We start from the raw sequence: 16571 nt of genomic DNA, 5'->3' as shown, positions 1-16571 counted from the left end.
TTGGCAAAGGGAGTTCCAACTGGATACCTGTTTCTTGTTAGTTTGCATCAGTTACGTCGGAGGACATCAAAATCGAATACACTTCCACTGAAAAGGAAAAAAAAACGGCAGAAAAAAAAAATCAAAATTCGTTGCTCGACGTAACCTTAAGCTACGTGTATCGTAGAACAAATTGTGGCTGTAATGCTCTTCTAAGCCAAAGGGAATACCAGTCTGTCACCCTTATATGTACATTTTATTGCTCACGATCTGCAAAACTGCAACCGTACTCCAATCAAACAGCCGGCAAGAACTTCTCGCCTTCAGCAGCAGGCTTCGATTGCTCACCCACTTTCTGAAAAACTAGCTTTCGCAGCGGAAGCTGGCCATTGGAGGGCACCGTAACCTGGGTGTCCACGAAGATGCTGTCCTCGTCCTTGAAATCACCTCTGAGGATGCCCTTTGCGAGTTCGTTCTCCACATACTGTTGAATCACTCTCTTCACAGGCCTCGCGCCATAATTCGGGTCATACCCGAGGCTTCCCAAGAATTCAATGGCTCCAGGCGAGACATCGAGCTTTATTTTGCGATCTGCAATCCTCTTCTGTACTCTTGCAAGCTGCATCACAGGAAGTACAAGAACAAATTACGTCAGTATATGATAGGTTCAGGTTGTAAAATCAATCCCTGCAAAGTACAAAGTGTTACCTGTAATTTGACAATGCTGTTGATCTGTTCTCTCTCGAGAGGCTTGAAAACAATGTACTCATCTACACGATTCATGAACTCTGGACGGAACACCGATCTTGCAGCATCCATCACCCTCCTCTTTATGTTCTCATAGGCTGAATCAGATGATCCATCTTCTTCATCCATGTTTAGTATATACTGTGACCCAACGTTGGACGTCATGATAATGATGGAGTTGGTGAAGCTCACTTTCCGGCCTTGAGAATCAGTAACCCTACCATCGTCCAATATTTGAAGGAAGACATTGAAGACATCCAAATGAGCTTTCTCAATCTCATCAAACAAGACAACCGAATATGGCCTACGGCGAACAGCCTCTGTCAGTTGACCACCCTCTTCATACCCAACATAACCTGGTGGAGCACCAATCAACCTCGAGACTGAATGCTTCTCCATGTACTCGCTCATGTCAATCCTGACAACAGCTTCCTCAGTGTTGAACATAAAGGAAGCAAGGGCTTTCGCTAACTCTGTCTTGCCAACTCCTGTAGGTCCCATGAACATGAAACTGGCAATAGGACGGTTTGGGTCAGATAATCCAGCTCTGGATCTCTGAATGGCCTCTGCAACTGCTTTTACAGCAGGATCCTGACCAACAACTCGCTTGTGCAGCTCTTCCTCCAGATACAGCAATTTCTCCCTGTCAGATTGCTTTAGTTTAGAAACTGGAATGCCTGTCCACCTGCTCACTATTTCTGCAATATCGTCTTGGGTCACCTCTTCCCTTAGCATGGATTTCCCAGAACTCTGATATTCATCAAGCTCCTTCTCTGTCGTTTGAAGCTGGCGCTGCAAGGCATTCAGGCTGCCATATTTCAGTTCAGCAGCTCGATTAAGATCGTACTCACGTTCTGCCTGCTGTATCTCCACATTTACCCTGTCAATCTGTTGCAACAGGTAGTAGATTTAAGTCGATTGCCTGCACGGCTGCACCAACTCTGTAAATGCATTCACAGTCATTGTGGAAAGGCAAACCTTACCTCTTCTTTGATAGATTGAATTTTAGTCATCACTGATTTCTCGTGCTCCCACTTCTCAGTCAACTGACGTTGTTTATCCTTCAAGAGTGATAGTTCTGCTTCAAGACGGGATAGTCTGTCCTTTGATGCTTTGTCTGTATCATTTGTAAGTGAGAGACGCTCCATTTCAATCTTTAGGACAGCACGATCGATCTCATCCAGAGCAGTAGGTTTTGATGTTATCTCCATTTTTAATTTGGCGGCTGATTCATCAACCAGATCAATAGCTGCAACATATCATAACCTCTCATTAGAAACACCACATAAGATCTTACAGTAGTGGCCATAATAATATCTCCTCATCTAGAAGGTTAGTTTCAATTAAGATGGCAATCAGGCAATGAGTCAAATAAATCACCTTTGTCAGGCAAGAATCGTCCACTGATATAACGGTCTGAAAGAACAGCTGCAGCTACAAGGGCACTGTCAGATATTCGTACACCATGGTGCAACTCATATCTCTCTCTTAGTCCTCGGAGTATTGAAATTGTATCTTCAACTGAAGGCTGATCAACATAAACTTGTTGGAAGCGCCGCTCTAGTGCTGGATCTTTCTCAATATATTTGCGGTATTCATCAAGGGTTGTTGCACCAATGCACCGTAGCTCTCCTCTCCCAAGCATTGGTTTGAGAAGATTACCAGCATCCATTGCACCATTTGTGGCACCTGGAATAAGATGAACATTCATACATTCATAATTTTCCTAACAGCAGAGACAGGTCTTCTATTGCTCATGACAATAGTGGTAAAATTCACAAGCTTTGACAGGCAGTTTCATATTAGAATCTGCCACGAAATCATAGGACTTCTACATGGTTTGGCCTCAAGCATCAATTTCACTTTCATCATAAAACAGAAGAAAAAACAGGGTGAAAACATTAAGTGAGTGACATGACTTTGCATTGAATATGCTGCTTCTATCCACCCAGTGCAACCTATAAAAGGCTGAAATGCGAGCCCAATGGAATCGACACGAGTCAGTTGGCATGAGATATTCATGGGCTTATGCAAACTATATGACTATAGTCCAGGTTTAACTAAGAGCAGAGATGGTTCCCAATACTGGGGCAGTGGGGCCATACAAGATCCTCAAAAGAACTTTCAAATGCACACCATTTTTTAAGAAATGAAGTTTTACCAAATAAAACAATTTGGACTAAAATAAATTAATGGCAAGGCTGAAAACATCTAATAGTCAGGGCAACAGCAGAATATCCTGCATAGTTTACCTGCTCCAACAACTGTGTGAATCTCATCAATGAAAAGAATGGTCTGCCCATCAGAATCTGTAACTTCTTTGAGAACAGCCTTAAGTCTATCCTCAAACTCTCCACGATATTTTGCACCAGCAATCAATGCACCCATATCAAGTGCAATTAGCTATTTAAAAGAAACAATAGAATAGAGTTAAAACATGACCTCTAAAAAGTTACAAAAGTATCCAAAAGAAGCCAAGAAGGTACAGTAGTTACAATTTAAATAATGCTTCCATTATTGTTAGACAATGCACTAAAGCAAAGAAAACACACACACACACACACAACCAGTATTTAACTGGTTATTAGCAATTCAATATTTTGGAAACTGATTAAAATCATCTATAACATATCACAAAAAACGATATATCATATCAAAGAGTTAGCTATGTCAAGATATTCTAATGTAAATCTGAACGTCAACTACAGAGTATACTAATGGACACCAAACATTACCAAAATACTTGTACAACTTAAAGGACAAAGAAATAGAACAGGTGGAAGAATTATGTGGAAGAATTATGTTTTGAAAACTATGTTCAGATGAACTACTTCAACATTAATCGGTTGCAGCATAAAAAAGTGCTCAAAGACAACAGAAGACTTTAACGTACAACACGTCATGTACTCTAGAACTACGACAAAATATCATGATAAATGTGGAACAAATTCTTCAATAATTTAGAAGAGAATCCAAAAATGTGCTTGACTCTGAAGAACATAAATGCATAATACATGAATGAATAACTTACTCGCCGGTTTGTCAGAGCTTGTGGGACATCTCCTTGAACAATCCTCTGAGCTAGTCTAAACAATAAACAAAAAATCAAGTTAAGGGAACTATTTCGATAAACAGTGATATGTTGTGCAAAAAGCATTGTTTACCAACCCTTCAGCTATAGCCGTTTTCCCTACACCAGGTTCACCAATTAGAACTGGATTGTTCTTTGTTCTTCGTGATAAAATTTGTATACATCTTCGAATCTCATCATCTCTTCCAATAACTGGATCAAGCTTCCCTTGACGTGCCATAGCTGTCAGATCCTTTCCATACTTATCCAAAGCTTCGTACTTACCCTCAGGATCTATTAGAAATGCATAATTTTAGTTTTTCATGTGAAAATATCTACTATTGTATCAGAGGGAAACAAGAGTTCAAGGCAAAAGTTTGCATAACTACATATTATGCATGAAATGGTTAAAGGTGATGTCTACTTCAGCACATCACTACAACTTCAAAGCACGAGTTTCTTCGTGCATCTTCTGTGCCCGTCCCGCGCGCCCAGTGAGATTTGCCCCGTGTGCATGCCCAGCGCTCAGCTGCAAAAAATGGGTGTGACCAGGGGCTCGAACCCTGCCCACAGGGTAAAGAGCTGAGCGCTTCCACCACTATTGGTTTGTGTTATATGGAGGAGATATACTGTAAATACATACATACTAATAATTTGAAATTAAAAAAATAATTATATTTGAATAAATATATCATTTAAATAAGATCTACCTATATGATATATAGAATCCGTAGCAATTTACGGGCAACTAACTAGTGTTTCATTACTTGTCATTTTCTTTGTGCAATTTATGGGAAAATAGGTTACACCATCCAATTTTATTGGGGCACAGACAGGAAAAGGATAAAAGTTGCAAGCATGTTAATGTCAGTATTGCAATATTTCCAAAGCTAGGGGGCAAGAAAAGAAAGCTTGTACCTTGATCAATTACATTTTGCTTCCCTCTGATCGATTCAATGGCTGATTTCAAGGTCTTCACAGTAATCTGAAAATCCTTGAACAGCTGTGTCCCAAACCGCTTATCTTCGGCAAAGCCAAGGACTAGATGTTCAACTGAGACATATGAATCACCATACTCTTTCTTAAAGTCCCTTGCTCTTTGTATCAGAGCTTCTAAGTCACGCCCCAACATAGATCCAGGTTCTTCACCTAATACCTGAATCATTGAGCTGAACATAAGAAAACTATGACCGGGAGATATATTTTTTGCTCAATTAAAAGCAACATATAGAAAGACATTGAAGTGGACTTTATTGCGATGAACAAAAAACATTTTCAGTTTCCTGACGTATCAGTCCTAGTCCATAGCAAGATGCATTATTCTTGTGAAAGCAAACTGCATCTGGGTATCAGCAGAATCTAAGTGTGTTGAGCATGAAGCACCTTAGGCTGCCTCTGGATGAATTTCTTTGTGGCATCGAGAAGCCTTGTATTGTCAACTCCTGCCTTAGAAAAGATACGGCGGGCAAGGCCATTCCGTTGCTCCAGCAGGGATTTCATCAGATGTTCGGTCTCCACAATCTGGTGTTTGCTCTCCTTTGCCACCTCGGGGGATGAGACAATTGCTTGCCACGCCATCTCAGTGAACTCTTGTTGTGTAATCTGTCAGCAAAATAGGTAACCACGAGTGAGATATAGAGGGGGAAAATGCAATTTCTTGGCTCTTCAAAGGAGTTCAATAATAAAAAATGTAGTAATATTTATGATAAATAGTAAGTATCAAGCATGTAATTTATTTTCCATAATAAAGTTATTTGAGGATTCGAATATTAATAGTATTTTCTATATCCCATGTGCATTAGTATTTTAGGACCGGGAGTGTAGTAAAAGTGCTATGAAAATTTAATGAAAAATGGGGGCGTAAATAAATGCATCGGTTGTTATAGGACTGTGACATAGGAATTGAAAACCGGACATGCTAGTATCTTCTTTTAATGAAAATAAAAGATAAAAAGAAGTGAGCAAAATCGGACCGAAAATGAAGGCGAGGGGAACAGGTTCATATCATACCCTGCCGTCCCGGCTGGTGGCGTTGCAGCGCACCGAGAGCGGCGTCCGGCGGGGCCTCCTCCCGACCAGCGGAGCCAGCACCCCGCCCCTTCCTCCTCTCGTCGTCCTTAGTGCCGCCTTACCCCTCACAGGACCCGCCCTCGCCGCGCCCCACGCCGCGGCTACGACCGGCGTCGGCGCGGCGGGGGCGGAGGTTAGGAAGGAGAGTACGTCGGCGGACAGCGGCGGCGCGGCGGCCATGGTGGGGCGCTGGCGGCACAATCTCGATGGTTTATCTGAAGCTGGGAGGAGCAATTCAGAATGGAATGGAACTCTGGATTGGATGGTTTATCACAATAATGGTATGCTATGGAACAGACGGGCGCGGCAGGACGGGACGAAGCGTGTATAAACTCGGTGGCGGCGTGAAGAGTGGAGAGAAGCGGAGGAGGAGGTTCTGGGAGCTTCGGGGGCCAACGAGCACTCCGTGGAGATTTGAGAAGGTCCGGAAGATTATTGGGAAAGGAAGCTTCGGAAGGGAGGTGGGTGAGAGTTTTTTTTGGAACCGTGATATCCCGAACACTGGGCTTTTGAAAATCAGTATCCCCAATAGCGCAATCTGAATCTCTACTACCTATTAAGGCTGTAAGAGTAGTCTGCCGTTCTGCCGTTCTGCAATCTTAGCCATTTACACTCGATCCAACGTCGACGCACTGCGCCCTCCGCTCGCGACCAACCCGACCCACCCGCGCTCCCCCGCATCGCAACTCAACATTCTACCTCGCGAAACCCTATCAACGCCGCCGTCACCCGAACCCCATCCACGAGGAAGTCGCGCCAGCGCCGGAGCGTCCTCACCGCCGACGCCGCGACGCCGCCGCTGAAGCCTGCGGTGATGCAGAAGACGGCGACACTCGCTACCAACCATGACCCTGCCGTGGTCTTGCAAGCGACAGAACCAAGCCCTCCACTCCCTTTCTCCATCCTCTCGTGGAAGATGAAGACGCAACCGTCGCACGCCCGATGACAGCACTCACATCGTTCCCTCTTCCTCTTCCTCCCGCGCAAGGTCAACCATGTCGTCACCGGAACGGGAACCCGCCACCCCTCGTCTCCGTCTGGAATCAGGTGAGCCCCGCCTCACCCCTTATCTCGTCTCACCTCATCAGTTTTAGTCTGATTTCTCGTGAAAGGAAGCGCATATGCGAAGGCTTGCTGGTGGTTCACGGGTTGGGCCAGTTTGTGTAACCAAATCATGCACAAAGCTATAAAATTAGGCATGAATAACCTCACAAATTTGAAACAATGATGTTGCAGATACCTCAGAGCGCCCCTGATTTATTTTGAACCGATGAATTCACGCTGGTTTAGTCAGTTGAGATGTTCATACATAGGTAGGTGTTGGAGTGTACACGAACATTATACAGATAGGTTTTATACTTATGCGTGTCAATACCATTTTCTGGAACAAAAGGAATTAGTTGTTTCTTGTCATCACTATATTTTGTCAATAGATACTAAGGTGTTGTTTTAGATGGTATGGCTTCACATTGCACCCGATCCATCCTCTACCCTTTCTCTAAGTAATTAAGCGAAAGTAGACAACAACTATGATGAATTATTTTTGTTTCTTTTTCCTCCGCAGAGTACGTACTCTCTTTTAGCAAAAGTAGACGGCAGCTACGATTAAATAATTGATGAGCATAATTTATTGTCTTGGTATTCATACCATAAGAATACGACTATTGAATCTTTTTCCTGTTTATGTATCACAGGTGATTCTTGCAGCCTCTGTAGTATCAAAGTCTGTAAAAGGTAAGCTGGTTTACTATTGCCCATTTATGAAATCTAAATACATATTAAAATTCCTTGTACCGCTTTATGCATTCTTGTATCATTTCTTCTATTTAGCATATCCCTTATTCCAATTACAAAGACATCCACACCGTTCGTTTTTTATATGGTACGATTTATACTGAGATCAATTTGTCCTTTCTACAAATAATGAATGGTATTCATTCCTGCACCCATAGAAACTATAATAATAAATATCTTTTACTAACTACTTTATCCCTTTCTCCCATCGCAGCTAATTTTATAATAGAGCGCGACGCATAGCAGCTCATTGAGCCTGCCCACGTTAGCAAAAAGAATATAGACCCTGCGATGAAACATCAACGATCACGGAGGTCTCAGCATGTTGCCTACATAGACTCACGCTGCTTCTAGAGAGGTCCAGCGCATGGGGAAAAAAGAGGCAGACTCGAGTTGCCGTCGTCTTCGCTGGCCCTTGCCTATCGTCCGTTCGCATTCATCTCATTCAACTGGTAAAATTAGGAGCACTCCCTCACACGCTACACAGCGACCTGGCCAACATGCTAGCCGGTGGCTCATCGTATCTGGCGACTCTGGGCCACTGGAGCTTCTCCAACCACAGTCTCAACTCTCAAGAAGCTCCCAGCCGCCGCTCCCTCTCCCCCATCCTCCTACCACGACGATGGATCCTGCTACCGTCGTCGTCATCGAGGAGTCATACCGGTCCTACTATTGCATGCGGTGAGTTTTGGATGCTCATTGGCTGTGCTCTTAATCAAATTTGTCGGTTTCTAGGTATTTTGAGGACAGACGTTCCACCACTGGTCGGTTTGATGTAGCTTCTGTGTCTGCAGCTGTTTCATGAATTTCTTGTGTTTTTAAATCTAAAAAGTATGTAGCTTTTAAACGCTGGTTACATGCTTACACCTGCTTGCAATAACTAGAATTTAGTTCTTAATTCTGATGTACTCTTCATGTGCGGGCTATCTTTACCTCCAAGCGGTGTAAGGAACTCCAAGCAGTGTACGGAAGACAACAGGGCGAAAGCTAAATTGCAGAAAAGAAAAGGAGGACATTTGACTGTTGAACGATGGTCGAAGGTTCCAATTTCGGTGGCATGATTGGTGGTCATGATGATGATAGGAATTTACTAGACCTCTCCGGAATATAAAGTAAGTTAAGTGTCAACTACTGTGTCTATATTCTTTTTTTTTCTTTTCAACATTTAAATACTACTATAGCTCTCTTCTATATTAATATATTAAGTACGTTTATTATCATCTAAAACATTTCCTGTAATGTTTATACAATTCGTGTATTATCTGCTTTAACAACACTTATAAACTAACTTAAGGCTAACTCCAATAAGAGACCCTAAAGAGTTTTGTATCCTAAATATAGAGGATCAAATAGTCATCTACGCTCTCCAGCAGTGTCCTCTAAACGGTCCTCTAAATTTAGAGGACGCTGCTGGATTCTCTATATATAGAGTTTCTCTAAACGGTTCTCTATCCATTTGAATACTTTAAATAACTGATTTAGCAAAACTAAAATATGTACAATACATTTAAGAGTAAATATGTATGTACAAAAAATAAAAATAAAAAATGTTCCTAATATAGATATTTGAGTATAGAGGACGTGATTTAGAGAACGTTGTTGAAGAGGAAGGAGATATAAAGGATAAAATTATTTAGAGGAGACTATAAAGAACAGATATAAAGAATGAATATAGAGTACGTTGCTGGACAGCCTAGATACATAATGAAGCGCGCCCAAGGGCGCGGCAGCTACTAGTAAATAAAAAGAACAATTAACATAACATGATAGTGGTTAAATAAACTTGATTAGTGAGCTGTGAAACCTCTGTTGTTCGTAAAGTTTATGCAACACACTATCCAGTTTAACAACAAGGGCTAAGCATAATATAATTTCTTCAGAATTTTCTGCAAGATCAGGAAAAGGTACAAATATTGCTGAATTAAAAAGAAGAGGGGAAGATGAAGTGTTAAGGATGCAAAATTATAATATTCAGTGTTGGACCAAATAAAAAGGTAAATTAGCCTGATTATTTATGGTCAACACATTAAACACATTTAACCTGTTTGACAAAATACAACAGAATATAACAAGTATTCACCATATAACATGCATATATGGTTATGACGTCAGAAAACAACAATAATTTACTCATATCATGATCTAAGTGGGCACATAATGCACCAAAACATGTAGCTGTTGTGCTCATGAAAAAATTAACAATGTTAGGCATTAATTCAAGTTTATACTTGTTTTTCGATTCTGCTGGGGCCAGTCCCCAAATATCTAGATGACATTTGGTCCTGAAAAGATACCAATACTACCAGGTTCCCAAGACCAGTAAAATGTGCCAAATAGGGAATTAATGACCAGCAAAATGTGCCAATCTGTGACTTTTATGTTGGATAAGACCATGAACACATTTCAGGAGCTGTTTATGTTAGTTGGTCCAACAACTTCGCTCTGACCAGAGAAAAAATGTCTGTGTTTTTGTGGACGCCCTTTCAGGTTTATGCATGCCTAATTCATATGAGAATGTTGGGGCATTACACTTGTGATGTAAACAATCTGTGACTTTTGTTTGGTTTCCAGGTAATCAGCCATATAGTATGTGGTCCTGGAGTTCATAGTTTTGCTACTTTTCTGGCGTGACGATGTGGCGGAGGCGATGACAGGGCCTAAAACGGATTGGTCGTCCTGCTCTGTGTCGGAAGTTATGTGAATTTTCTGCCTCCTAGCGCTAGACAGATGAACTCCTTGCCATTGCTTTCTACTGTTGTTTGTTTATTTTAATGCAGCAACAGAGCCTATGAAGAAGCCCTATTTTCTGCTGCTGTTTGCCAACTCCAAGTAGATCGCCCACTGAAGAAGCTCACCCTCCTCGCTATAGAAGGTATGTGTTTAGCATATATGAAATGTTGTTCTGTTGTCTGTGTCTGCACCGCCTAGCAAGTTCAGAAGGTTTAATTTTCATTTTTAGTGTTGGTATAGACTATTGGCATGAGGTACATGGGACAAAGAATTAGCAACTCATCAGCACAAGTTGTCATCCTTTTGGCTCCCCTCTTAAGCAGCAAGATAGCAGTAGCTCATTTATCTGATGAAGCTGTGATGCTCTAGCCCACTCTAATTTCCTTTTTTCTTTTCTCTACTTCTCCAGAACCGTGAAATTTTGTTTCGTTGCCATAGTGGAAATTGCAGCTGCAATGCGTGAGGGATGGTTGTCGGGTGTGTTTTCCTGACTATATATGCCTTGAGATATTTCCCTGAGGAGGCAATAGATCCAGATGTGTTATTGTCACTTGCCTTCTCATTTAAGGTAATTCACTTCTTAATGCTCAAATTTTGTGTTTACATGAGTGCTTTTTTGGATAAATGTTCTCCTACATGTAACATATTCATGTGTTTATTTTGATTTTCCCATCATAGCATAAACTAAAAGTTGATATGTGTTGTTCGTTGAAACCATTCCCATTTGTTGCTTTTTGACTTTGGGCTATAACGTTCTCTCCCTTTTATGAAAACGAAGTTGCCATTATCTGGTGTACCTGATTTAATTCTCATTAGTGTTTGGATTTTGAATAGTCAATTATGGTGCCAGCAGTCCTGTTATATTCTGTCCACCAGGTGATTCATGCAAGTGCTCACCTCCCGAAGATATGAAGAAAGTAAGAAAACAAATCGTCGATCACATTTACCCGTGGATATTAGAATGCCAAGAGAAAGGTCAGTTTGGTCTTTTCAACTGTTCTGCCGATGAATTATAGTGCTTTTGAATTATCCACAATATTTTTTCATCTAATGCCTCTTACCACTACTCAGACCTTTTGTGCTATTAAAGGGATGTGATGATCGCCAATCGATCCAGTTTTGAACTAACATTGTTGCTCTATCTGCATTTCAGGACATGCCAAAGTGCCATCATTGGGAAGCAAATGGATGTTTAGGTACCTTAAAATATATACTAATTGGTATTCTACACTTTTGTTACCATCACTAAAAGTAGTCATTGCTTGTGTCGCGGTCGCAAAGAAATCAAAATTATAGTAACGCATGAGCACCTTATTATATCTTTCAAGATATGTAAACAAGATATATAAACATCCAATTTTAGTGATGCTAATAAAATTATAGAATAATAATTAGTGTTTTTACATATCAATGTATTTTATCATATTAATTCTGTAGCAGGACGGACACTGGGGCTTTGAAGTAGTTGGTGGCTGCGACTGCGAGGCCGAGACGGGTTAGATTGAGAGAGGTGGGCAGATGGCGACACTGTCGTCGTCGCTTTGCTCCAGCTTTGCCTCCCTGCGGACCGCCTCCATCGGCCACCCTCGCGTCATCATGTCATCTACGCCCAGGTTAGTTTCTCCTTCCCTGCTTCCTATTTGCCTGTGTCTGAGTAGCGACGCCCTCGCGTGAGGTACGAATGTAGTAGCACCGAGCGGGCGGGTGGCCACCTCTTCCATTCAGTCGCATACTCGCATCTCGCTCCTTGTCAGTCTTAGTTCCTAGCGATCTCTTGTCTCGTTGCCGGCCCCCGACGGCTCCGTGCGGCTGCTGCTGCGAATTCCATTCTTAAATTTTTGTCCACCTGATGGCGGCCTCCAAGTGGCCCAGTCTCTTAAACTATGCAGTTGTAGACAACTTATATAGTTGCAGTAGTTTCAGTCTTTTGCTGCTGCAAACATGAAATCCAATTATCTATTGAACCTGTTTTGCGAGTTTGTGCGCTATGGCCCGACAACGAATTCGTATTGATTTGTTCTATGAAGAGGTAGATTAGGGATCTCAATCATTTTGAATGTGTTATTTTCCATTATTTTTGTCTCTGTTGATTCTGTGTTGCTGCTTGCCATTTCTCTATTAAGATAAAAGAGGAAAAACATTTATATCGATCAACAAAGTCTAAAGCTTGCAGTAGAGTGGGCTTATTTGAAATGATTTTGATTATCAATTTTGTGGCACCTCATAAAAGGAACTCAAGTGACATTCAGAGATGAGAGATTGCCTGGATTTCTAGCAAGATTCATGCAACGTCGGGAGGTGGGAAAATATTTTTTTGTCAACCTAAAAGTATGCTTCTTATTACCAACTAGGACTGCATACCAGTTAGGTTCAGACTCTGTAAACAAAGGCCAATACCCTATCAGCACAACTCACACTGCTCCAGGTATATGCACAATGTTACCAGTGAAGTATAATTTCAGACAGGTATATGCACAACGTGGCACCTGATAGTTCAAAGACCATCACGGAAAAAATCAGTGAGTATGACGAGACCCTGTTTTTCTTCTACGAAACAATAGGTTCTGATGCATGTGTGATATTGACTATGCTTTAGATATTAGTTCTTTAGTTCAAAGATCACACATTCTTTTCTGATAGTTTTGACATTTCATCGAAGATAACTTTTTTACTTTGTTTCAGTCTTGCGGGAAATCAGTTCATTTGCAATTCATCAATTATACATGGTTGTTCGGATCTGATAGCAATGATTAATGATAATTGATTTCCCAGATGGCACATATCTATTCTTTAGAAACTGGAAGTTAATTGTACATTAATGGCAGAGACAATGTCAGTACAGGTCCAAAGGTCCAAGAACACCATGAGTTAGCTCTACCAATTTCTTTCAGTGTCACATGTTTCGCAATATTTGTTTTGTTGTTTGTGTATTGGCTAAGTTACTACTTAATACAGATGGTGCTTTCTTTTACTTCAGCTGGTAATTATCTAAGCCTATGTAGTATTAACACCTTACACGTTAAATATACATGATTTGACTTTTTATTGTATACCAAGATCTATAATTTGAATTGGGTCATGTGAAGCATTTTGCATTTCATGATCTGCAAAGTGCAACATACAATTATAATTCCAATAATATATTAGGTCAAGTAGGTTTTAGCATTGTGTATAAAGGTTGTTTGAAAAATGGAGCTTTAGTGATAGTAAAGAGATTAAAAGATCTTGATGTTACCAGTGAAGTATAATTTCAGACAGAAATTGAGTTGATTGGCCTTGTCGTGCACAGGGTGTTTATAAGGATTTTGCATGACCTCTAAAGAACGGTTGCTTGTATATCCATATATGCCAAATGGTAGTGTTGCTGACCGCTTGAGATGTAACTCAATTGTCTACAACATTGTTTGTTAGTTAAGTCTATAATTGGCATTCTGCACAAGTTTGCATTCCTTGTCAATATTTTGTGATCTACAAAGTGCAACAAACAATTTTAATTCCAAGAATATATTAAGTAAAGGAGGTTTTGGCATTGTGTATAAAGGTTGTTTGAGAAATGGCTTGTGTTTCATATCCTTGATATTATGAATTTACATAATACAATCTAATCTGAAAGATAGTTTTTTCAGGCTCAAGCGATAGCGTGCGTGCATGAGACTTAGATGGCGGCTTCGGAGGCGGCAACGACAATGTTAAAAATAGTTTTTCTCACAAAATTAAAATAACTATCTTGCTTTTCAGGCATTGCCAGAAATAGCTCAAAAGATTACACGGTTGGAGAATGAGATACCTTGCTTGATTCTTCTGGCGAGGTGTGGTAATCTTAATTATTGTATTCAGTATTGTTCTTATGTGAATTTATCATCCTCCTCCCTAATATTAGACTTGCACATTTTCTTTTACATACTGATCTTGCTGAACATCACAAATTGGGGCTTGATATATCTGAACTGGAGAAGAAAATCATTTATGAGATGATGAGACCAGAGAGGACTTTGTTGTATTTGGTTCCTGGAAGGCTGGTAGGTAACTCAAATTTTCACAAGTCCTTGCCGTATGTAGACATGGTGGTCGTGTCACTACCATTTTATTTGGACTTGGCTGATTATAAATTGCAGAAGTACTTCCTCTGTTTATGTTCCCTTATTTCCTTGATGAACTTTTTTGGTGTTTACTTCTGTTGTAGTAGGATTCACAAAACTACACATGTTCTTCCCACTCACTGTTTTTCATTTTGGCAGGTTAGGGTGAGGGATGGTTCAACAGACTGGGGATGGGGTGTGGTGTGGTTGTAAATCTATACTACTCCTTAACAAGCTAAGGAGGGCGTCCACAACTCCGTGCCCCCGCCCCCGTCTCTCGCTCGCGACCTCCCGCACGACGCGCCAGGGCAATCTGGACTTTGCTACATACTGGTTTTTACATGCACAATAAAGCTAGCTGGTATCACATTTACTGGTGATCCTGCTAAGAATAAGAAAGATCTATTTGGTGCTATTGCAATGGTATTGAGAGTTGTAGGAGGCAAGAATTCACAATTATCTTTGCCTACACGCTATTCTCTGAACACAATATTTACGAGCTTGATAGGTCTATTTTGGAATACGAATTATGAGTTTGGTAGGTAAATAATTTATACAATGATTCTTGGACCTTTGACCCTTTCTGCTTCAAGGATTAATGTGTGACTGTGTTTAGCCTTCAATCCAAGCGACATGCCACTAATCTCAAAAATGCTTCTATGCAATATTTACTTGACAATTTATATCTCTGCTGTTCCTTAGAGATATTTTCATGTAATATGTTACAAGGTTGTTCATGTGAGATTTTTGGTCATAAATTATATTATATATGAAGATAATGGGAGTCAGCCCTAAATTCATATTATCTGCAATCTGCAGTTTCTTGAAAAAAATGTTTGATCTACATCAGAATTTTCCCAAAATATCTAACAGACTTGTTTTCTTCAGGCCAGGAACCCAGGGTCTACACATCTTATAACTGAAAAACACATAAGCAGTATGCGGTTCACACTTTTTTCTTGTTTGCATTTTATAAACCATTAGACCCTTGTAACAAAAAGCAGATTGTTTAGATGTTATGCTCACTTAATATGGAGATTCTCAAGTATCTTAGAATCAGTTATGTGTTGGATAAATGTCTTGGTTATTTACTCTTCTATTAGTGCTCTAGGCTTGTTCTGTGTTGGATAAATGTCTTGGTTATTTACTCTTCTATCCTCAAGTATCTTAGGAATAGGATTCATGACAATGAGCCATTGATTTCTGAAGTTTTCCAAGCTAACCTATTTGCTTTGTAGGCAAGAAGGTGAGCAAGGCATCTAAGATCCAGTGGCTTGTGAACCCTTGACCCTTCAGAGGAAGCATGCTAGAATCATTGACAAGAAGATTGCCAAGAAGAAGTCTGAGGCTGTCGAGTACCAAAAGCTTCTTCCTATAGGCTGAAGGAATAGAGATCACCACAATGAGAGCTTGGCCAAGAGAAGATCCAAGCTTTCTACCTCTGCCAAGGCTTCCTCTGGCACCTCCGCTTAAGAATGTCTTAAGAATGTTCAGTGCTTTTGAGATGTTTTCAAGACCTATCTTGTTACAGCTTAAGTACCTTATGCTGCTCTAGCTGTGTTGCAACTGTCCCTATACTTGACAGATTTGCATTAGATGCTTAGGCTATAGAGGGTAGGATCCTAATTGTGACCATGTACTAAATTATATATCTGTTGCTAAGTTACAGTACAGACAAAATAAATTTAGCCTGGCCAACTTGTAGAAAACGACTAACTTGTAGAAAAACGTGTTATTGTAACTAAGAATATCTAAATTGCTCCTATGTTACTTTCTATATTCATTCTTGTAACTCCATTTACTTCCATGTGAATATTGTGTATAGTAGCCATGATATGATAATGGATTGTTAAGGTCATTCATCAAATATGATTATGCACCGTCGCAACGCACGGGCACTCTACTAGTTATAGTATTATAATCCGTTGAACTTCGGAATTGTAGTATTTGCGTCAGATTTAGCCCAGTAATCCTCGTTTCTACGGCATTCCGTTTCTTACAACGGATCTACGGGCGCTCCTCTTCCCCGAGCGCTGCTCTCCTTAGGCGATCCAGTTCTCCCCGACGAGCGCTCCTCCTCGACGACCGCTCCTCCTCGACGG

General features: G+C 40.7%; 1 protein-coding gene and 1 long non-coding RNA gene across 23 annotated transcripts; one reads left to right on the top strand and one right to left on the bottom strand.

Annotated features, from left to right (window-relative positions):
* LOC100193235 (uncharacterized) lies at nt 1–6395 on the bottom strand. 2 transcript variants are annotated; one of them, XR_558184.4, is made up of 11 exons: nt 5807–6395; nt 5180–5398; nt 4715–4952; nt 3895–4090; nt 3758–3812; nt 2979–3129; nt 2107–2415; nt 1710–1975; nt 688–1614; nt 210–598; nt 1–87 (listed from the first exon to the last, which is right to left on the bottom strand). XR_558184.4 is itself a non-coding variant. In NM_001358687.1 (10 exons), exons 1-10 carry the CDS (start codon nt 6044–6046, stop codon nt 275–277), a joined length of 2925 nt encoding a protein of 974 aa, NP_001345616.1. In that variant the 5' UTR covers nt 6047–6256; the 3' UTR covers nt 3–274. The 2 variants fall into 2 exon arrangements, 1 of the variants encoding a protein (NP_001345616.1); NM_001358687.1 differs by having other exon boundaries at nt 3–598; nt 5807–6256.
* Nucleotides 6396–6550: 155 nt separating this feature from the next.
* On the top strand, nt 6551–16232 carry LOC103639060 (uncharacterized). Of its 21 annotated transcripts, XR_002264985.2 has the most exons (11): nt 6551–6913; nt 7561–7600; nt 7875–8341; nt 8601–8772; nt 10232–10532; nt 10800–10958; nt 11225–11365; nt 11544–11586; nt 11828–12003; nt 12621–14409; nt 14629–16232. It is a non-coding gene; the product is annotated as an uncharacterized lncRNA (long non-coding RNA). The 21 variants fall into 21 exon arrangements; XR_002264977.1 differs by having other exon boundaries at nt 8610–8772; nt 10800–11365; nt 11831–14409; XR_002264976.3 differs by having other exon boundaries at nt 10800–11365; nt 11831–14409.
* The last annotated feature ends 339 nt before the right edge of the window (nt 16233–16571 follow it).

The sequence above is a fragment of the Zea mays genome, chromosome 9 (genome assembly GCF_902167145.1).
Source record: "Zea mays cultivar B73 chromosome 9, Zm-B73-REFERENCE-NAM-5.0, whole genome shotgun sequence".
Classification (NCBI taxonomy): Eukaryota; Viridiplantae; Streptophyta; class Magnoliopsida; order Poales; family Poaceae; genus Zea; species Zea mays.
Note: the sequence above shows the minus strand (reverse complement) of the source record. Positions and strands in the feature narration are given on the sequence as shown.

What these genes read in the sequence shown, in the direction of transcription:
- LOC100193235 (NM_001358687.1), bottom strand. Translation starts at nt 6,046, where the DNA reads ATGGCCGCCGCGCCGCCGCTGTCCGCCGACGTACTCTCCTTCCTAACC. An exon ending in TCACACAGTTGTTGGAGCAG is followed by an intron (nt 2,416 to 2,978) that starts GTAAACTATGCA and finishes ATCTTATTCCAG; the next exon opens with GTGCCACAAATGGTGCAATG. An exon ending in ACAGCATTGTCAAATTACAG is followed by an intron (nt 599 to 687) that starts GTAACACTTTGT and finishes CCTGTGATGCAG; the next exon opens with CTTGCAAGAGTACAGAAGAG.